The sequence below is a fragment of the Hydra viridissima genome, unplaced genomic scaffold (genome assembly GCF_058129835.1).
Source record: "Hydra viridissima isolate aposymbiotic clone 2 unplaced genomic scaffold, HvirCarnegie_v1 scaffold_13, whole genome shotgun sequence".
NCBI lineage: Eukaryota > Metazoa > Cnidaria > Hydrozoa > Anthoathecata > Hydridae > Hydra > Hydra viridissima.
Window position 1 is genome coordinate 2,302,986 of NW_028324312.1, and position 16,002 is coordinate 2,318,987.

Below are 16,002 nucleotides of genomic sequence, written 5' to 3' on the forward strand. Positions count from 1 at the left end.
CCACCTTCCAATGAAGATCTCAGGTAATGAATGACTCTATGACGTTCTTTTACATTCTATAATGTTCCGGCGTTTTCTGATTCTAGAATATTCCCTCGAACATAACGGATAACAAATTATTGGCGAATGGAATTCTTTTTTTACGAGGGGTTGGATACTTTTTGAACCTTAACTTTTACAAAACTGCAATTATCAAGTCAACATTTAATGATATTGTTGTTTTGATGTATTTGTATTTCTCATGTAAAATTACATTAGAATAGTGTTTGTCTATGTTAGTTTGTTGAATAGGCTTTAATTAAATAAATTTTTTCCTTTGTTTCGCATACTATTTGCACCCCAGTGTACGTATATTGAAACTGTTTTCCCATTCTCGGCGTTTAGTAAATAACATAATTTTGAAACTTTCAATTTCTGTTTTTGTCTCGGTTTCTGAGATATCTGGAATTTGAATGTGTAATTCTCCAAATTTTTTACGGCTTTTTGGTTTGCCATAGTGAGTTAGAAGTTGCTCTAAGCTTTTTTTACCATAACTAGACAGTTGGCTGAGTGTTTTAGACAATCGTCTTAGGGCAAAAATTGAAAGCGATTGCCAAAATTCCGTTTGTGCGAAAGTGTTTTTTAGCTCACTTTTAAAACTGTTAACAAAAGATCTCAAAATGCTTAACTCAAACTCAATTAGGTCAAAGTTTTTATTTTTTTTTAATCGGCTTGTGGCTGAGAACGAAAAATTATTTCATCAGTCACTGATTTCATTTCAATAAATTTTTTTTCCGTGAAATACTTTCGTCAAGTACCCGAAATTAAATCATTTACACTATGATTAGCTAGATTGACATAAGTTGGAACGTTTTTGGATAAGAAAATTTTACAACGAAAGAAAGTTAAAGGAAGAATATTAGACTCTTTTTAATGATTTGACACTTTATGATCATGAGATTTTTTAAAAATGATTTCGAATGTCCACTTCAACTTTTGAAAAACTTTTACAAAATGTGGCTCTTGATATAATAAAAACTAATACGAAAATGCGTAAACCTATATGTACACAAGAAAGACTTGTGATAACAGTAAGGTATTTGGCAACTGGGGATGCACACACTTCAATAGCGGCTAATTATCGAATGTCACCAACCACTGTTGGTAGAATAGTTTATGAAACTTGTAATGCTATTTCGAACAATTTGTTGCGAGAATACGTAAAAGCGGCTAATTCTGAAATTGAGTGGGAAAAAATTCCACACGAATTTGAAACAAGATGGCACTTTCCACATTTTGTTGATGCCATTGATGGTAAGCATGTTCAAAAATGTTTGCTCCGAATCGATCAGGATCAAGCTAATTTAACTATAAAAGGCACATAGTATAGTATTGATGGCCGTCTCTGATGCAATATACCGTTTTACTTTGGTACATATTGGTGATAGTGGCAGACAAAGTGATGGAAGTGTTTACGACAATAGTCAATTAGGATTTCCCATAGAGAACAACATTTAAAAAATTCCAAAAGATTCAAAAATATCTAATAACTCTCAAAAAATTTTGTCCAATGTTTTCTTTGCAGATGATGCATTTTGGTTAAAAAGACACATGATGAAACCCTTTGCTTTTAAAAATCTTTTAACTGATAAACTTGTTTTCAACTATAGACTTAGTAGAGCACAAAGAGTTGATAAAAATGCCTTTGGTATTGCATTGAGTAGATTTCGTGTTTTTCGTAAACCAATTATAGCTGATGTTGAAAATATTATTGCACTAATAAAGGCTGTAGTTGCTTTACATAATATTCTAATAAACTATGTCAATCAGGATGGACCGAATGGAATACAATTTGGTGATTGGAGAAAAGAGGCGCCAAGTGTAAATGGTTTAGTTATAAATAGTACAACAAATAACTAATCTGACACTGCAAAAAAAGTAAGGGACTCCTTTAAAGAATTCTTTAATCAAGAAGGTGCAGTAGATTGGCAATAAGAAATCGTAAAGCGACTAAAATAAAATTAAAAGTATTATACATTATATTATATATAAAAGTATAATATATTAATTAATAATAATTACTTTTTTGTTTTTTTATCTTTAAGAGAAAAATAAATACAACTAATAAAATACAACTTCTAAATGTCTTCATATTTGACTCCAAATTCTATTTCAAATAAAAGTTGATTTATTTTTAACTTGGCTGATCTTGCCTTTTTTATCGGTAATCCTTGCAACACAGAAATAAGACTATTACAAAAAGAAGACATTTCACAGATTGTTTATTTTTTTTCTTCCGAAAAATCAACTATGCGATTTTCCAGATCTTTTATTTGCTTTAAAAAAAGGTTATCCGATTTTTCTATAACTGATTTTCGCTTCTTATTTACACGCATACCTAAACATTTCTCGCTTAAATCATCTGCAGGTATAAAAAGATGAGAAATAGTAGGTCAGGGTTGTCACCGTTATTAAAGAACAAAATTCCCTAATTTCTCCTTATTTTTTCGCTAAAATTTTGCTTTTTTCTCCCTGATTTTCGCTGATTTGTCTCTAAAATTTTGCTTTTTTTCCCTAATTTTCCCTAATTTTTTGCTAAAATTTTGCTCAACTCCCCCTGATATTTCCAGCATTCAAACATCCAAACTTAACTTCAAAAAAATTACTGCATTAACCCCAGAGCATTTATATCTCTAAAAAAACAGGTACTATAATCCCCAATGAGTAATGAACCAATCAATTTGTTTGAAAATTAATATAAATAATCAAATACTTCAATCAACACATCAAATTGTTCTTTGAAAAAAATATAAAAACTACAGTAGAATCCCATCAACTTGAACTCTAAAGGTGTATGTGTGTGTGTGTGTGTGTGTGTGTGTGTGTGTGTGTGTGTGTGTGTGTGTGTGTGTGTGTGTGTGTGTGCGCGCATTATAAATAAAAGCAAGTTGTAATAATTAATTAAAAAAGACTAACAAAAACTAAATGAGTAAACTAAAAAAGTAATATTGGTAAATACTAAAATGTTTGCAATTAAGATCAAACAATTTTATTTTAGGAAAAGTACAATTATTTGTTATTAATTTTTTTTTTTTTTTTTTTTTTTTTTTTTTTTTTTTATGCAATATAACTAATGCCTCTTCAACCATCTGCATTTCTTTTCCGTGTTCCTTACTTTTTCGCTTACGATCATTTCCTTTTGTAAGAAGAAGTTTCATTTGAGACATATCCTGCTGTTTGCCAGCTTCCTTGGTGAATGTGATAAATTCCTCACTGTATGTTTTACATTCTTCGTTCAATACTTTTTGCTTTTCCTTAAGTTCCAATATTTCCTGATCTAAAAGCAATACCACGCTATTTTCTTTTTCTTTTGCTTGTAGTTTTCTATTTTACTTCAAATAGTTTTTATATTGTAACGAGGCACTGCGAACAGCCTTTATTATTTTATTATTTATTTCTATTTCGTGAGCCTTCAATTTGTTTGACACCATAAAATCCTTGATAGTGCGACGAGATATAAGTGACTTTTCTTTCATGTTTCACTTAACATATTACTGATAATACTGAAACCTCTCTCAATTGATGTTTGTCCATGACATAAAGTAAAAATAAATATCAAAATTTCGGACAAAATCTTGTAATCTACACCAACTTTAATGGTTTCAAAATAAAACTTGTCTAAACAATTTCCAGCGTGAAATTTTTTAAATGCCGGTAAAAGAGTAGGTGAACTTTTTTCTAACAACTTTGATAATTGAATAAAAGCTTGATCACATTCATTTGAAGTAATTGTGAGCAAGAAAGAATTAGATGTTGCACTGATATCATCTGATGAAGAAGATCAGCTTTTTGTTTAGAAAGAATTGACGCTGGATTGATAAAACCAGTTGCTTCCAGAAAAGAAAATCGATTCAAACTTCTTTCAAATATTTTTCCAGGATTCTGATGATAATGAGACGACAATCTTTCATGAATCTGTTGATGATATCCTGAGATAATGCATCCTTTCTCCTCAATTCGATAATGTCACTTTCTGCAGCAAATCTAACTGTCATTAATTTTAATGGTAGAAAGTTTTCCTTTTTAGTGAAATCAAATTTTTGAAGTTGCCTGCCATTGGCGATGCTGCTAAGAATATCTTGTTTTATAATTAAACCCATTAAACTTTTAACAGTTGAGAACAAATTTTCAAAAAGAAAGGGAATCATTGGGGCATCAGTTTAATATCTTAGTAAGATTTTCTGAAAAAAAACTTGCAACGTAACCAAAAAGCTTCAATTTAGTTGAAGTTAACTCATCTTCTGTTCCCCTAACACTGTATCATAGCTCTTGCATTCCGGTTGACAACTTTTAGGAAGAGTCTCCCAATACTTGGTTATTTTTTAACATTCTCCCAAATTAACAAAGTCTATCTACAACTTTTTGGTCTTCAACCCAGCGTGTTGAGCAAAATGCATAAGGAAAACTCTCACCTTTAGTAACAGTTACATAATTAGCTCTTCTAGCTGGAGAATCATGAAAAAGGTTGTATGATGCTTTAATTACCTTCCCTATATTTCATTCAGCAGATTGAAAACCTGATTTGAAAGCCCCATGTATTACATGAAGGTTACAACTCCCAACGTTAAGAAGTTTAGGGAGCGCTTGTTGATCATGCTGCTCAGAGGTCCTTTCCGGCGATCTATGGTTGCAAATGTATTACACCACAATATAAGGCACTGAAAATTCGTATACAGGTAAAACGTTGTAAATTTAAAATACAAGAATGACCTTGTTAGTTATGGTAGTAAAAATAGTAATTTCATGGCAATTGTCGTAAGTAAGGTGCACTTTTACTGTCATCAGGTAATAGGATTAAAACTTGTAATTCTCTAAGTGCCGTGGTTTCAATATTCTATTGTTGTTTTCTTAGAAATGAAGTGTCTACATCTTGCAAAACTCTTATATTTGTTAAAATGTGTTTGTTTATCAAGAACTGTAATTTTAGTATTTATTCTATATTTTGTTAGATTTTAAAATTAAAAAATGATGATTTTTATTTTGCTATGTTAAATTATCGTTTCTTAAAAATATTAAGCATAGTAAATTTTGTATATTTTTAATTCTATACTTAAAAACAAAGTTAAAAATAACATTTTATAACATTTGTTTTATTTTTCTGGGGAGTAATTTTAAATCAAACTGATTTTAGTTTTGTTTTTCTAAATTACCAGTATTTAAAAAAGGTGTCTAAACCAGAATCCTGAAAATATAAATATAACAATATATTTGCAAAGTAGGTATTAAATTTAATGTTTAAAAAAAAGAAAACACACTAACCAATTTTTTCAATATTTTATTACACTCTTATCACATGTGAAAACAATTTTTGCCTACAAATCTTCAGGTTCTCTTAGTAAGGCTAAAACTGATTGTGGAAAACTTTCACTAGATTAGGCTTTTCTCTCCTTAAAGAAGAGATTAAAGGGTCAGAGCATGTAAGAAGCAGATGTAGCATGTCTTCCACATTTTCTTTTCTGGAAAGTTTTCTTGTATGGAACTCTCTGTAATTTAGAATGTCTTTATATCTATGCTCCTGAGCCTCTTCTGACAGTGTACAAATTGGTAGGATGGCTTCTTTTATAATGAGGCTTCCATTCATCAAAATTTTGTGTACACTTTGCGGCATGTAGTACCATGAGTATTTGTGAATGTACAAATCAGCAGTTTGGATGGTAAAATTTTCAAAAGTTGATATATTTATTGCAAACCCCGAGCTAATGGTACAGAGGATTGTACCTAATCTTTCTATAAGAGATTTATTTACCCCTGTAGCTTGTGAGGCTAGCTCTGGGTTGTAAAAAAAAGTACGAGCCACATTCCCTGTATTACTTGTGCCACAGCCTTGTTTTGGTAAATCAACTAAAATATTGAATTCTCTTCTCAAATTTTGTCGTACTTCCTTTTTTTTTTCTGTTATATCTTTTTTTGTTTTCTCAATTCTCCATTTTTTAATATCTGAACGGTATGATATATTGAGAATACATTCCATGCATTTAATCCAAGCATGTAAGCTTGATAGTCCTAATTGAAGAGTTTTTTTATTTATCGGTCTTGCTCGCAATGCTTCTAGATTGTTCTTTATTTTTGGTGATGCACTACATATATGATAATTTGGAGCAGCTGCATTGGAAAGAGTGCGGCAAGTTTTACCATCGATCATCGTTAGTGAAAACGTCGATTGTATTTTAAATTGTATTCCTTTCACAACAACTTCACTGGGGCTCAGATTCTGTATTTCTTTTTTAACATTATCAACTTGTTGTGTCACAAAATCAGGTGTTTCTTTGTAAAACATTATTTTGATGGGACGACAATTTTTTTTTGATGAAGGTACAGGAATATTCCATAGAATCAAATCATATGACCTACTTACCGAATCATAGATACAAAATAAATGCTCGAATCGTCACTTTCGTCCGTTTGAAAACCTTGCATATATCGGCTATGACCCAATGCACCATCACAACCCCACTTGAATAAAGTATTTAGTTTTTTGGGAACAAGATCCTGCTGCCTTGCTTTTAAAACATCTCTCTGTGCACCCAAAAGAATTGAACTGAGTGGTTCACTAATGATTTTAAAGAAACGTCGGCAGATATTTCAGTTATTTTGATGTCATCGGGATAACATTGCTTCTTCGCCTCCAACAAACGGTTGTATAGTGGGTAAAACCAGTGTTGTGCGATTTAGAGGTTTGTTGAATATCGATGTATTGATTCTTTGTAAATTTATTACCAGCAAAGAGAAGCTTACGCACACTCTGCTGTCATTTTTATGGGAGCCTTATTATCAGTGAAAATATGTTTTTTTACTTTGGTAGCTTTTCTTGGTGAACTGGTAGGTGATGAAACCATATAAATAACTTTTGCAGCATCCTTTTTACCTTCATGCCTTAATTTAAGTCGTGTAGCTAGAGAAAGATCATCAGATGTCCTACCTTTAACGATATCTTTCACTCTTTAGGTTTTCGCGGAATGAATGCATTCTCAGAAATGTTTTTTTGGACGCCCTGTGTTTTCTGTCCTATTCACCTTCCTATTAGCACTTAAAAATTATAAAATCACTCTCCAACCTGTCTTTGTTGTGGTGTAAAAATTTGTCAACTGAGCGACATCGTTGTTTTATTTTTTTGGCAAATTCGTCACACACATTTTTTAATTGTTTGTCAAAACTCACTTTAGGCCCTTCTTTAGTATCACTGCTACTAAAGTTAATTGTTTCTTCAACAAATTTCATCATTGTATTAAAATTTCTTTCTTTCCGCCATACTTCAAAAATGTCTCGTTTTCTCACACGACACGCCATCGAACCTACAAAAATTAAAAAAATATAGAAAGAGCACGTTCGCGCACACAAGAGTAACTTTTTCTGAGAGATAAATAAAGTAACAATAAAAAAATATTTTAGCAACAATCCCCAACAATCCCAAAAGTTCAACTCTATTAAAATCTTTACAAATTCTTATATTAGTGCTAATATATCATCATCTTTACAATCAAATAAAAAATTTTATCAACAAAGATACAACTATTGTTTTATAATATTGTAAATATATATCTGTTCGCTCGACTTCCATTTCAAAAAAATATTAAAATAACAGTTCTAGGTACACTTAAATTCACTTTGACAGAGCGCTGGTAAATTGCCTGAAACTATTGAGGGTAAGCTCGGTAAAGAAGTTCAACTTTCGGGTTCAGTTGTTCACTTCGAGGTTAGAGTTGAGTTCTAAGAACGATTTATTTTGTTTACCTTATTATCTAGGTGTTCAATAAGTGTTATTAAAGCCGATTATTTGAAGATGAATTTTACACCTTTTGCAACCATAGATTATGAAAAAGGACCACCGTGCGCTGCTTTTCAAGAAGATTAAGAAGAGACCAGTTCACATTTGAACCATCTATACTTAGTTGAGTCAGATTTATGCTATTAATTGTTGACGAAGACATAGTAATACTTTCAAGGAAATTTTTTGCTGTGGGGTGACCTAAAAGAGTCAAAGTATCTGGATTCAACATGATTTAGATCGCTCCTCTAAAACCGAATATTTAGATCCAATTGACAGTTTTTGAAAGAATCGTTCAGGCTTTCATCAAATGAAACAGTATAATAAAGAGATTTTTTTATATTTTCAGTTAAAAGTCAGTGAAAACAAGGCCCAAGACCAAAATTAATTATATAACCAAATTTTGTTCTACCCATTTCATAAGATTTAGCAGTATTGCTATTAGGGAACATTTTCTGATAAAGTAGGCCATTTTCATTACATGAATTCAATGAGAAATTATTCTATACCACATTTAAAACAATAGATTTCTGCGCAACTTTTATCACATTGATCTACTGTAAGATGTAGACAGTGCAGGTATGAAGAACCAAGATACTTGCTTTGATTTCTGTGCATGTTTTTTGCCATTCATGTGACTTATCACAGCTCTTCTGCCCATATTTGACAAATTAAGTTCAACTTGGCATATCTATGGTTTAATCGAAATCCAGATTTTGATGCCATTTTGTTGATCTTCAAATTTTATATGATATGCAAAACGACCATGATTCAAATAAAATTATAAATACGTTAAATCACCCCGCACACATACCAGCCAACTCCAGTTTTAAAAGAAACGATTTACCAATCCAGCTAACTCCCGCCAATTTTGCCATTTTGTAATGTGAGGTGTTAGATCGCGGAGTTTAAATATTTAATATAACTTAAATATTAAAATAAATATTTGAAGCTTTCAATAAATAAAAGGACCTGAAGTAATGCAAAGTAAGACACTTAAACTTTTTAAAGCATATTTGTTTTCAAAAATAGTTAAATTAAGTTTGATAATTACATTACAATTACAGAATCAGCTCTTTGTGTTTTTTAATGCTGTATTTCGTTATATTGTAGTTATTTCTTAACCTTATATTGCACATATTTTTTATTTTAAAATTTTGAAAAAAACAGACAAACAAAATAAAAGTTATTGAACTTAGAAGTGTAGTTAAAAATTCAAAATCAAGTAGTAATAATTTCAAAAGCAAGTAGTAATAATGTCAAAATTTTAAACTACGCTTCTAAGTTTAACAACTTTTTTTATTTGTCCGTTTTTTTTATTTAATGCAAACAAAGATCAAAACGATACTCCTGCAAAGTTAATTTTATTTGACAAAAAAAAAAGGTTTTTCTTTTTTTAATGGTTTATTGCCAATTGGAAACATTATGCAGTATTGGGTTAATAATTCTTGAAAACATGAATTCCTTAAAATGATTTAAATATAATTGATTTTTTAGAATATCATTTACCGAAGATATTGGTCATTGTAATGCAGAAATGCAGAGTGATTTTTCATATTCTCATAAAGACAGTGCCATCGAAAAAATTTCTTTTTTGATCTTCGACGAAGATTTTATGTCACCCAATTACACTACTGTTTTCGATCAGGAAATATTACCATCGCATGACACACCCACAAGAGGGGCTAGAGTCTCCATTCAAGTTCTTATGCCAAGTCAGGATCCACGAATTCCTAGCGTTATAGTTAGTAGCTCCCAATTGATAAACAATGACATTATTGATCAAAGAGATTATAATGCTCCCTTGGTCCCATATTCTGAGCACTCAGACTCAGATTCTGATGGTGATGAAGGAGGGGCAAAAAAATCAAACGGCCAAGGAGATGTCAGGTTGACAGATCCACATGGAAAAATCAAAAAAATTTTGCTTATCGAGAAAAGGGACAAAAATATTTTGGTCGCAAAAGAATAGGTGACAAAGTAATCACTGATGTGAAAAAAAAATGCCAAAAGGCTGAAACCAAGGTGTAAATGCGCGTCAAACAAAAAATCTGTCTTTTATGTTTGGATAGTTTAGACACGGATCGAGTAAAAATCTTCGTAAATTTTTGGAAGATGACTTGGGGAGAAAAGAAGGTGTATGTTGATAGTCTTGCCAAATGCTTACCTATTAAGAGACCGAGAGACAGAAAGGATGCTTTAAAATCCAAAAGACTTAGCTCAATTGAGTATTATTTAAGAAAAGAAGAAAAATTGTACAGAGTCTGTAAGACAATGTTCTTAAACACTATGTGTATTGGAAAATCAACCGTGTGGGGTTGGAAACAATCAAGATCAGTTGTCAACCAAGCAGTATCATTGGTAGAATCACCGAAGACTAGAGAGAATCTATTTCATATAGAAGTTGCTTCACTGAAAAATTTTTTTGAAAGTTTGCCGAAAATGGAATCGCACTACTGTCGCAAATCAACATTAAAGAAATATATTTTACCCAAATGGTCTACAAAAAATTCCCTTCATAATTTTTTAATGTCTGAATGATGCTTATCGAACAACATTGCCCATTTGTCTGATGCAAGATTCAACAACACCATGGAGACCGAAAATTTTCCTCTATTCCAACCTAAAAAGGATTTATGTGAAAAATGTTTATCACACAAGCTTGGCTACATGTCAGACCTAGACTAGAACCAACATATGCAAAGAAAAAATGAAGCACGAATTGAAAAACAAAAAGACAATGAACAGGAAGAGTTTGTTTTTACAGTTGATGAACAAGCAGTTTTGCTAGCGTCCAACTTAAATGTTTCTTCTCTGTATTATAAAACGAAGCTATGTGTTCATAACTTTTGTTTATTTGATCTTACAACAAAAGCCGGATACTGTTATTTGTGGAATGAAATTGAGGGAGGACTAAATGCTAAAGAATATGGAAGCATATTGGGGAAATTCATTATCCAAAAATTTCTTCCCAGACTCAACAGGCAAAGCAATATTAAATTGATTTTATATAGAGATGGTTGCGTGTCACAAAATAGAAATTCAATATTGTCGAACATTTTGAAGAATTTAGCTATTTCAAAGCAAATAAACATTGAGCAAAAGTATTTAGAGGTTGGGCATACCCAAATGGAGGCCGACTCAATGCATGCATGTATAGAGAAAAAACTAGAAAATAAAGTTATTAATGTACCTACTAATACTACGGAGTTTGTGGAAGTGCTCGGAAAAAACCAGAACCCTATGATGTTTCTTACCTGATGCATTCATTTTTCAAATCATTTGACTCAATCAAATTTTATAAATCAATAAGACCTGGAAAAATGAAAGGGGACCCCAAGGTATTGTTTTATCGAATACTTACATACATTTTTTTTTGAGCCATTGCATTTTTTTTACTTTTAGGTATTTGGATTTATAACTAACACAAAATATGTTTTTAAGGTAACTGAAATTCGTGGCTTACAATATAACATGGATGGCAACATCTACTATAAGCTAAGGTTTACAGATGAGTGGCTGTTGCTACCGCAGCGTCGTGACAAGCTTATTACCACTAAGGATATTGAGCAGTTACCTAATCTGTTTTCCGAAAGATTGAAAATTAAAAACAGAAAATTTCAAGACCTCCAGGATTTGAAAACCACCCTGCCTTTAGATTATCATGATTTCTATGACAATATTCCATATCGTCATAGCTACATTTAAACAATAAATAAATCTTACCTACACTTCAAAAATGCTTATTTTATTCTGGCATAATTTTTGTTGTATTTTTAAACTACTTTCTAGAACTCAAAATAAAAACACTTTATTATTAATGTTATTACCACAATCATTAAATTATACAATAAGCATTTAAGTTACTACGGAAAATCAGCCAACTCCCAAAATAATTTAAAATTTGATTATTAAATTGAGCCAACTCCAATTATTCCTCCTAAGTAATAAATTAAATTAAATATCTATAAAACTTCATTGTAAACCTATTTTTGAATTAATAATCTACAGAAGTGTATTTTGAAATTTTTTTTTATTCCATTTAATAATGAAATTATTTAGTTTTTTGTTGTTTATAAACATTTCATAAAAATGGAGTTGGCTGGTTTGCGGATTAAGCCATCGATATTTTGCACTTGGCTGACTTTTTATCACTGCCTATTACCAGCCATTTTTCAAACAATGGATCACTTAACCATTCTTCTTTGAAATACGTTGCCGTTTTGAATTTTAAAAGTTTGTACTATTCTAAAAAAAAAAGCATATGTAAACGCAATGTGATTAATTTTCTTTAAAAATGTTAAACATTAACCCTAGTACGCTGGAATAGGAAAATATTTATTAGAAAACGTTTCAAAACACTAAAGAAAAATTAAAAGTTCCCAGATTTTCCCTGATTTTTTCCAAAATCAACTATTCCCCCCTCTCCCATCCTCCCCCCATCACTGGTTTTCCCTAATTGTATCTAAATTTCCATGAATTTCCCTGATTTTCCTGATTTGGTGGCAACCCTGTAGAAGGGGTTGTCAGTTCTGTTGTCAAACTAATATTACTCTCAATCAGGTTTTCATGATTTGTCAACTCGGTAGTCAATTTTAAATTACTGTCAGTTGGTATGTTGGAACTCATCATGAAGGAAAACCATCTGATCAAAGTATTTACACTTTGGGAAGGAAAGTGCTCCAGTTCCAGATTTTGTAAGAGCTCGTCTACGATCTAAACATTTTTTAAGATAATCTTTCAAATTCTTCAACGTTTTTTGAAGAACGAATACTAAATACAGAATGTATGAATTTATAAAATGTTAATCAAACACAAAGTTATATGACTATCATTTTTTACAGATATATTTATGTATACCTATATTGGTATATATATATATATATATATATATATATATATATATATATATATATATATATATATATATATATATATATATATATATATATATATATATATATATATATATATATATATATATATATATATATATATATTTGGGTAGGGCCGTATTTAGATATGTGGAGGCCCACTCGGCGCTACTGCACTTTCGCACACACCCCCCCCCCCCCCCTTTTTTTTTTTTTTTTTTTTTTTGTAAGTGATTATGATAGAGAATTTCATGCTGATTCAGAAAAATATAAAAGCATACACTTGAAAATCAACAGAAAGTGCTCTAATTCGAATTCAAAGTTATAAAAAATCCCATTAAAAACGCAAATATTTGCCATTTTAAAAACCATATCAAGTAGCTAAAGTGAATGGTTGGTTTTCATCGTATAAGTACTTATTTTAAATATTGCGTAATTTTCTTTAATTTCTCTCGAGCCTGCTCAGGCCTCGCTATTGACCAAAAAAACGTATGCTACAAGAACACAAAATAAACTTTTTTTTTTTTTTATTTACATATATATATAGATTAAACATTTTTAGAATAAATTCACTTTGCATTTTTGCATTCGAATTTTACACAGGATAACTTGCTACAATTTGAGTCCAAAAGTGAAAGAAGCGATGTTCATTAAATCGTTGTACCTTCATAAACTCTGATAAGTAATCCGAAATCATTTCACGATTAGTAGGCCCCATCATAGCTTTTAATTTCGATTTGGCTCGACACCACATTGCTTCCACATGGTTCGTAGTAAATCCTGGGTGAGGATCAACAAAATGAAGTCTATGGTTGACGGTGTCATGTTGATATGCTTAGGCTGGTAAGTTATTGTAAGCAGCCCATATGTTACTCCACACAATTGAACCAGGACGAATCCATTGTTATATTATAGGAAGCAATGTAGCGGCGTCACGATTCGCAACAGGAACTAAAAAACCTTTCTCTGTTTCTGGTTCATATCCTCTAAATATCCATTGTTGTGGAACTAATCGACCAACTTCGTATTTCCTTTTGGAAAATAAAGATTCATCTATTTCCACAACACAACCTGGTCCACCAATTTGTTCTGGATTATTTATAAAATATGAAGCACAAATATCCCGACAAAATTGATTCCAGTCAACAACCGAATGATCGCTGCCTATTCTCAGTTCGTGTTTGACATCTTCTAAAGACATGCCTCGGCTTGACCCAGCACTTCTACACCATATGTAAGTTACTGATATAACTTGCCACAATTCCAAGTGTGAGTTTTCGAAAAAACTCCCTTTTCTGATTCTTGACGTTCTGCGGCAACGTTTAATGGGGCATCTCCAAATTACTTTATCCACTGCTCGCACATAATTTTGCTGTGTGCAAGGTACGCCGCATACGTTACAGCTCATAGAGACTGCCAGTAAACCATGCTCTCAGCACCATAGTATTATGGAGTCCAAGTTGTTCATGAATCGTGCTCCAATCTGCGTAAGAGAAATAGAGTCAAATTCATCCATGGTTGGTTTTAAAAGAGCCATATTGTAAAGGAAAAATAGTATGAAATGTCGGTAAACGTTCTTTTGGCGAGGGAAATTATAAAGAATGAACAACAATAAAAGTAACTTGCTTAAACTCACTAAACTTAATTGAATTGATTGATAAAAATATATATTTATTGGTTCTAAGCTTTTTTACTTGCTAACTTTACTTAAAATATTTATTTATTGTGATAAATGCGTTTTTTTTTTAAAGAATTTCCACGCGTTTTGAAAGTAAGTTGAGGTTTTTTTTTGTTTTTTTTTTAATTTGAAAACCATGTCAGTTTTGCGTGGAGTATTGCTTTAATTTTAAAAATGTTTTTATTTAAAAAAATGGCGAATATTAGCGTTTTTAATGGGATTTTTTAAAACTTTGACTTCGAATTAGAGCACTTTCTGTTAATTTTCAACTTTATGTTTTTATACTTTTCTATATCAGCATGAAAATCTCTATCATAATCAATTATAAAAAAAGGAGGGTGCGAAAGTGTAGTAGCGCCGGCCCATTCTACTTTAAAAACACAAAAAAATAACTCTATATATTTTTAATAATAGTGATGTGCATTTCTTAAGCATCTTTAATTAATATAGTTGAACTATATAGTTAAATAAAACACTCTACCTTAAAAACACAAAAAGGTAGCATTCTTGTTCATAATAATGTGATTATATTAGGAACTGTACATGCACAACAGATTGAAATATTTATATATCACTAATAAACAAGCAAATAGTTAAGCACAATTAACACGCAAAGTCGCAGATATCTGGAGAAGGGAAACAGATAAATTGAAATTATAATTACAAGCCCGGCACTTTACGAGACTTCATCTTTGCGAAGTCTTGAATCAATTGGTCAATCTCTCTGAGAATATCATATTCAGTGCGCATCAAAGTTAGAAAACTTATCATGAGTCATTGTAGTGCGGAGTAGATTCTTTATGAACTTCATTTTACTGAACGAACGTTCCCCAGAACAGTTTGTGATCATTAGGACCAAGTACATTTGTAATATTATTTCAACATTTGGAAATGTATTCACAACTTGCTTCTTCAGCAATAGTTTGTAAAGAAAAGGTTCCCTCCCAATGTTATCATCTTCTTCAAGAAGAAATTCAGTGAAGAAAGCTGTAAACTACACAAGCTCACCACTAAGTGCTGGATCTAAATCATTCTTATATTCATCAACCAATTTTCTTGCAGCTGCTTCTATCTCATTGCACTCCAGTGCTTTCAAAAAATCAGTTCTCAAAGAACAGGTATTCTCATATGCTTTTAAGCGTTGATTCAAAGAGGTTTGATATTGATCTATTACAGGGAGAAAGTTCTGAACCCGAAATTTTTCAGATGCCGCAAGTCTAGCTTCTCCTGATCCTCCATAATCATCACATAATCTAATGGAGTGAGCCGCACGCTTTGATAACGCTCGCGTGCTTTTACATATTCATCAGTTCCAGACATCTCCCTCCCTTTTTCCTCATAATCACGAAAATGCTCTCGTTTTTCACTCACAAAACACTCCAGAGACTTCAGTGCTGCTATTGGCTGTGTTCAGATCGAGTTTGTGATCTTGTAGTATATGAGTTGTAGCATTACTTCGAGCAAGAATGTCGTGCCAAAATGTAGCATAGATACCAGTTTCCAGTTTGCACATCTTCCCATGAAGACCATTTGCCTCGGAACTTGCTTTAGGTGTTTCATTTTCATTCTCCGATATATTTTGAAGTGTTTTGCGGATAGGATGATATCCAACGATGAGAGCTTTTACTGCATCGGATCGGCAGGAC

General features: G+C 31.6%; 1 protein-coding gene across 1 annotated transcript; it reads left to right on the top strand.

Annotated features, from left to right (window-relative positions):
* The first annotated feature begins 1,028 nt into the window (after positions 1-1,028).
* Positions 1,029-1,364, top strand: LOC149880036 (uncharacterized). The gene has a single exon (XM_090069972.1). The coding sequence runs from the start codon at positions 1,029-1,031 to the stop codon at positions 1,362-1,364; it is 336 nt and encodes a 111-aa protein (XP_089926098.1).
* Positions 1,365-16,002: the final 14,638 nt, after the last annotated feature.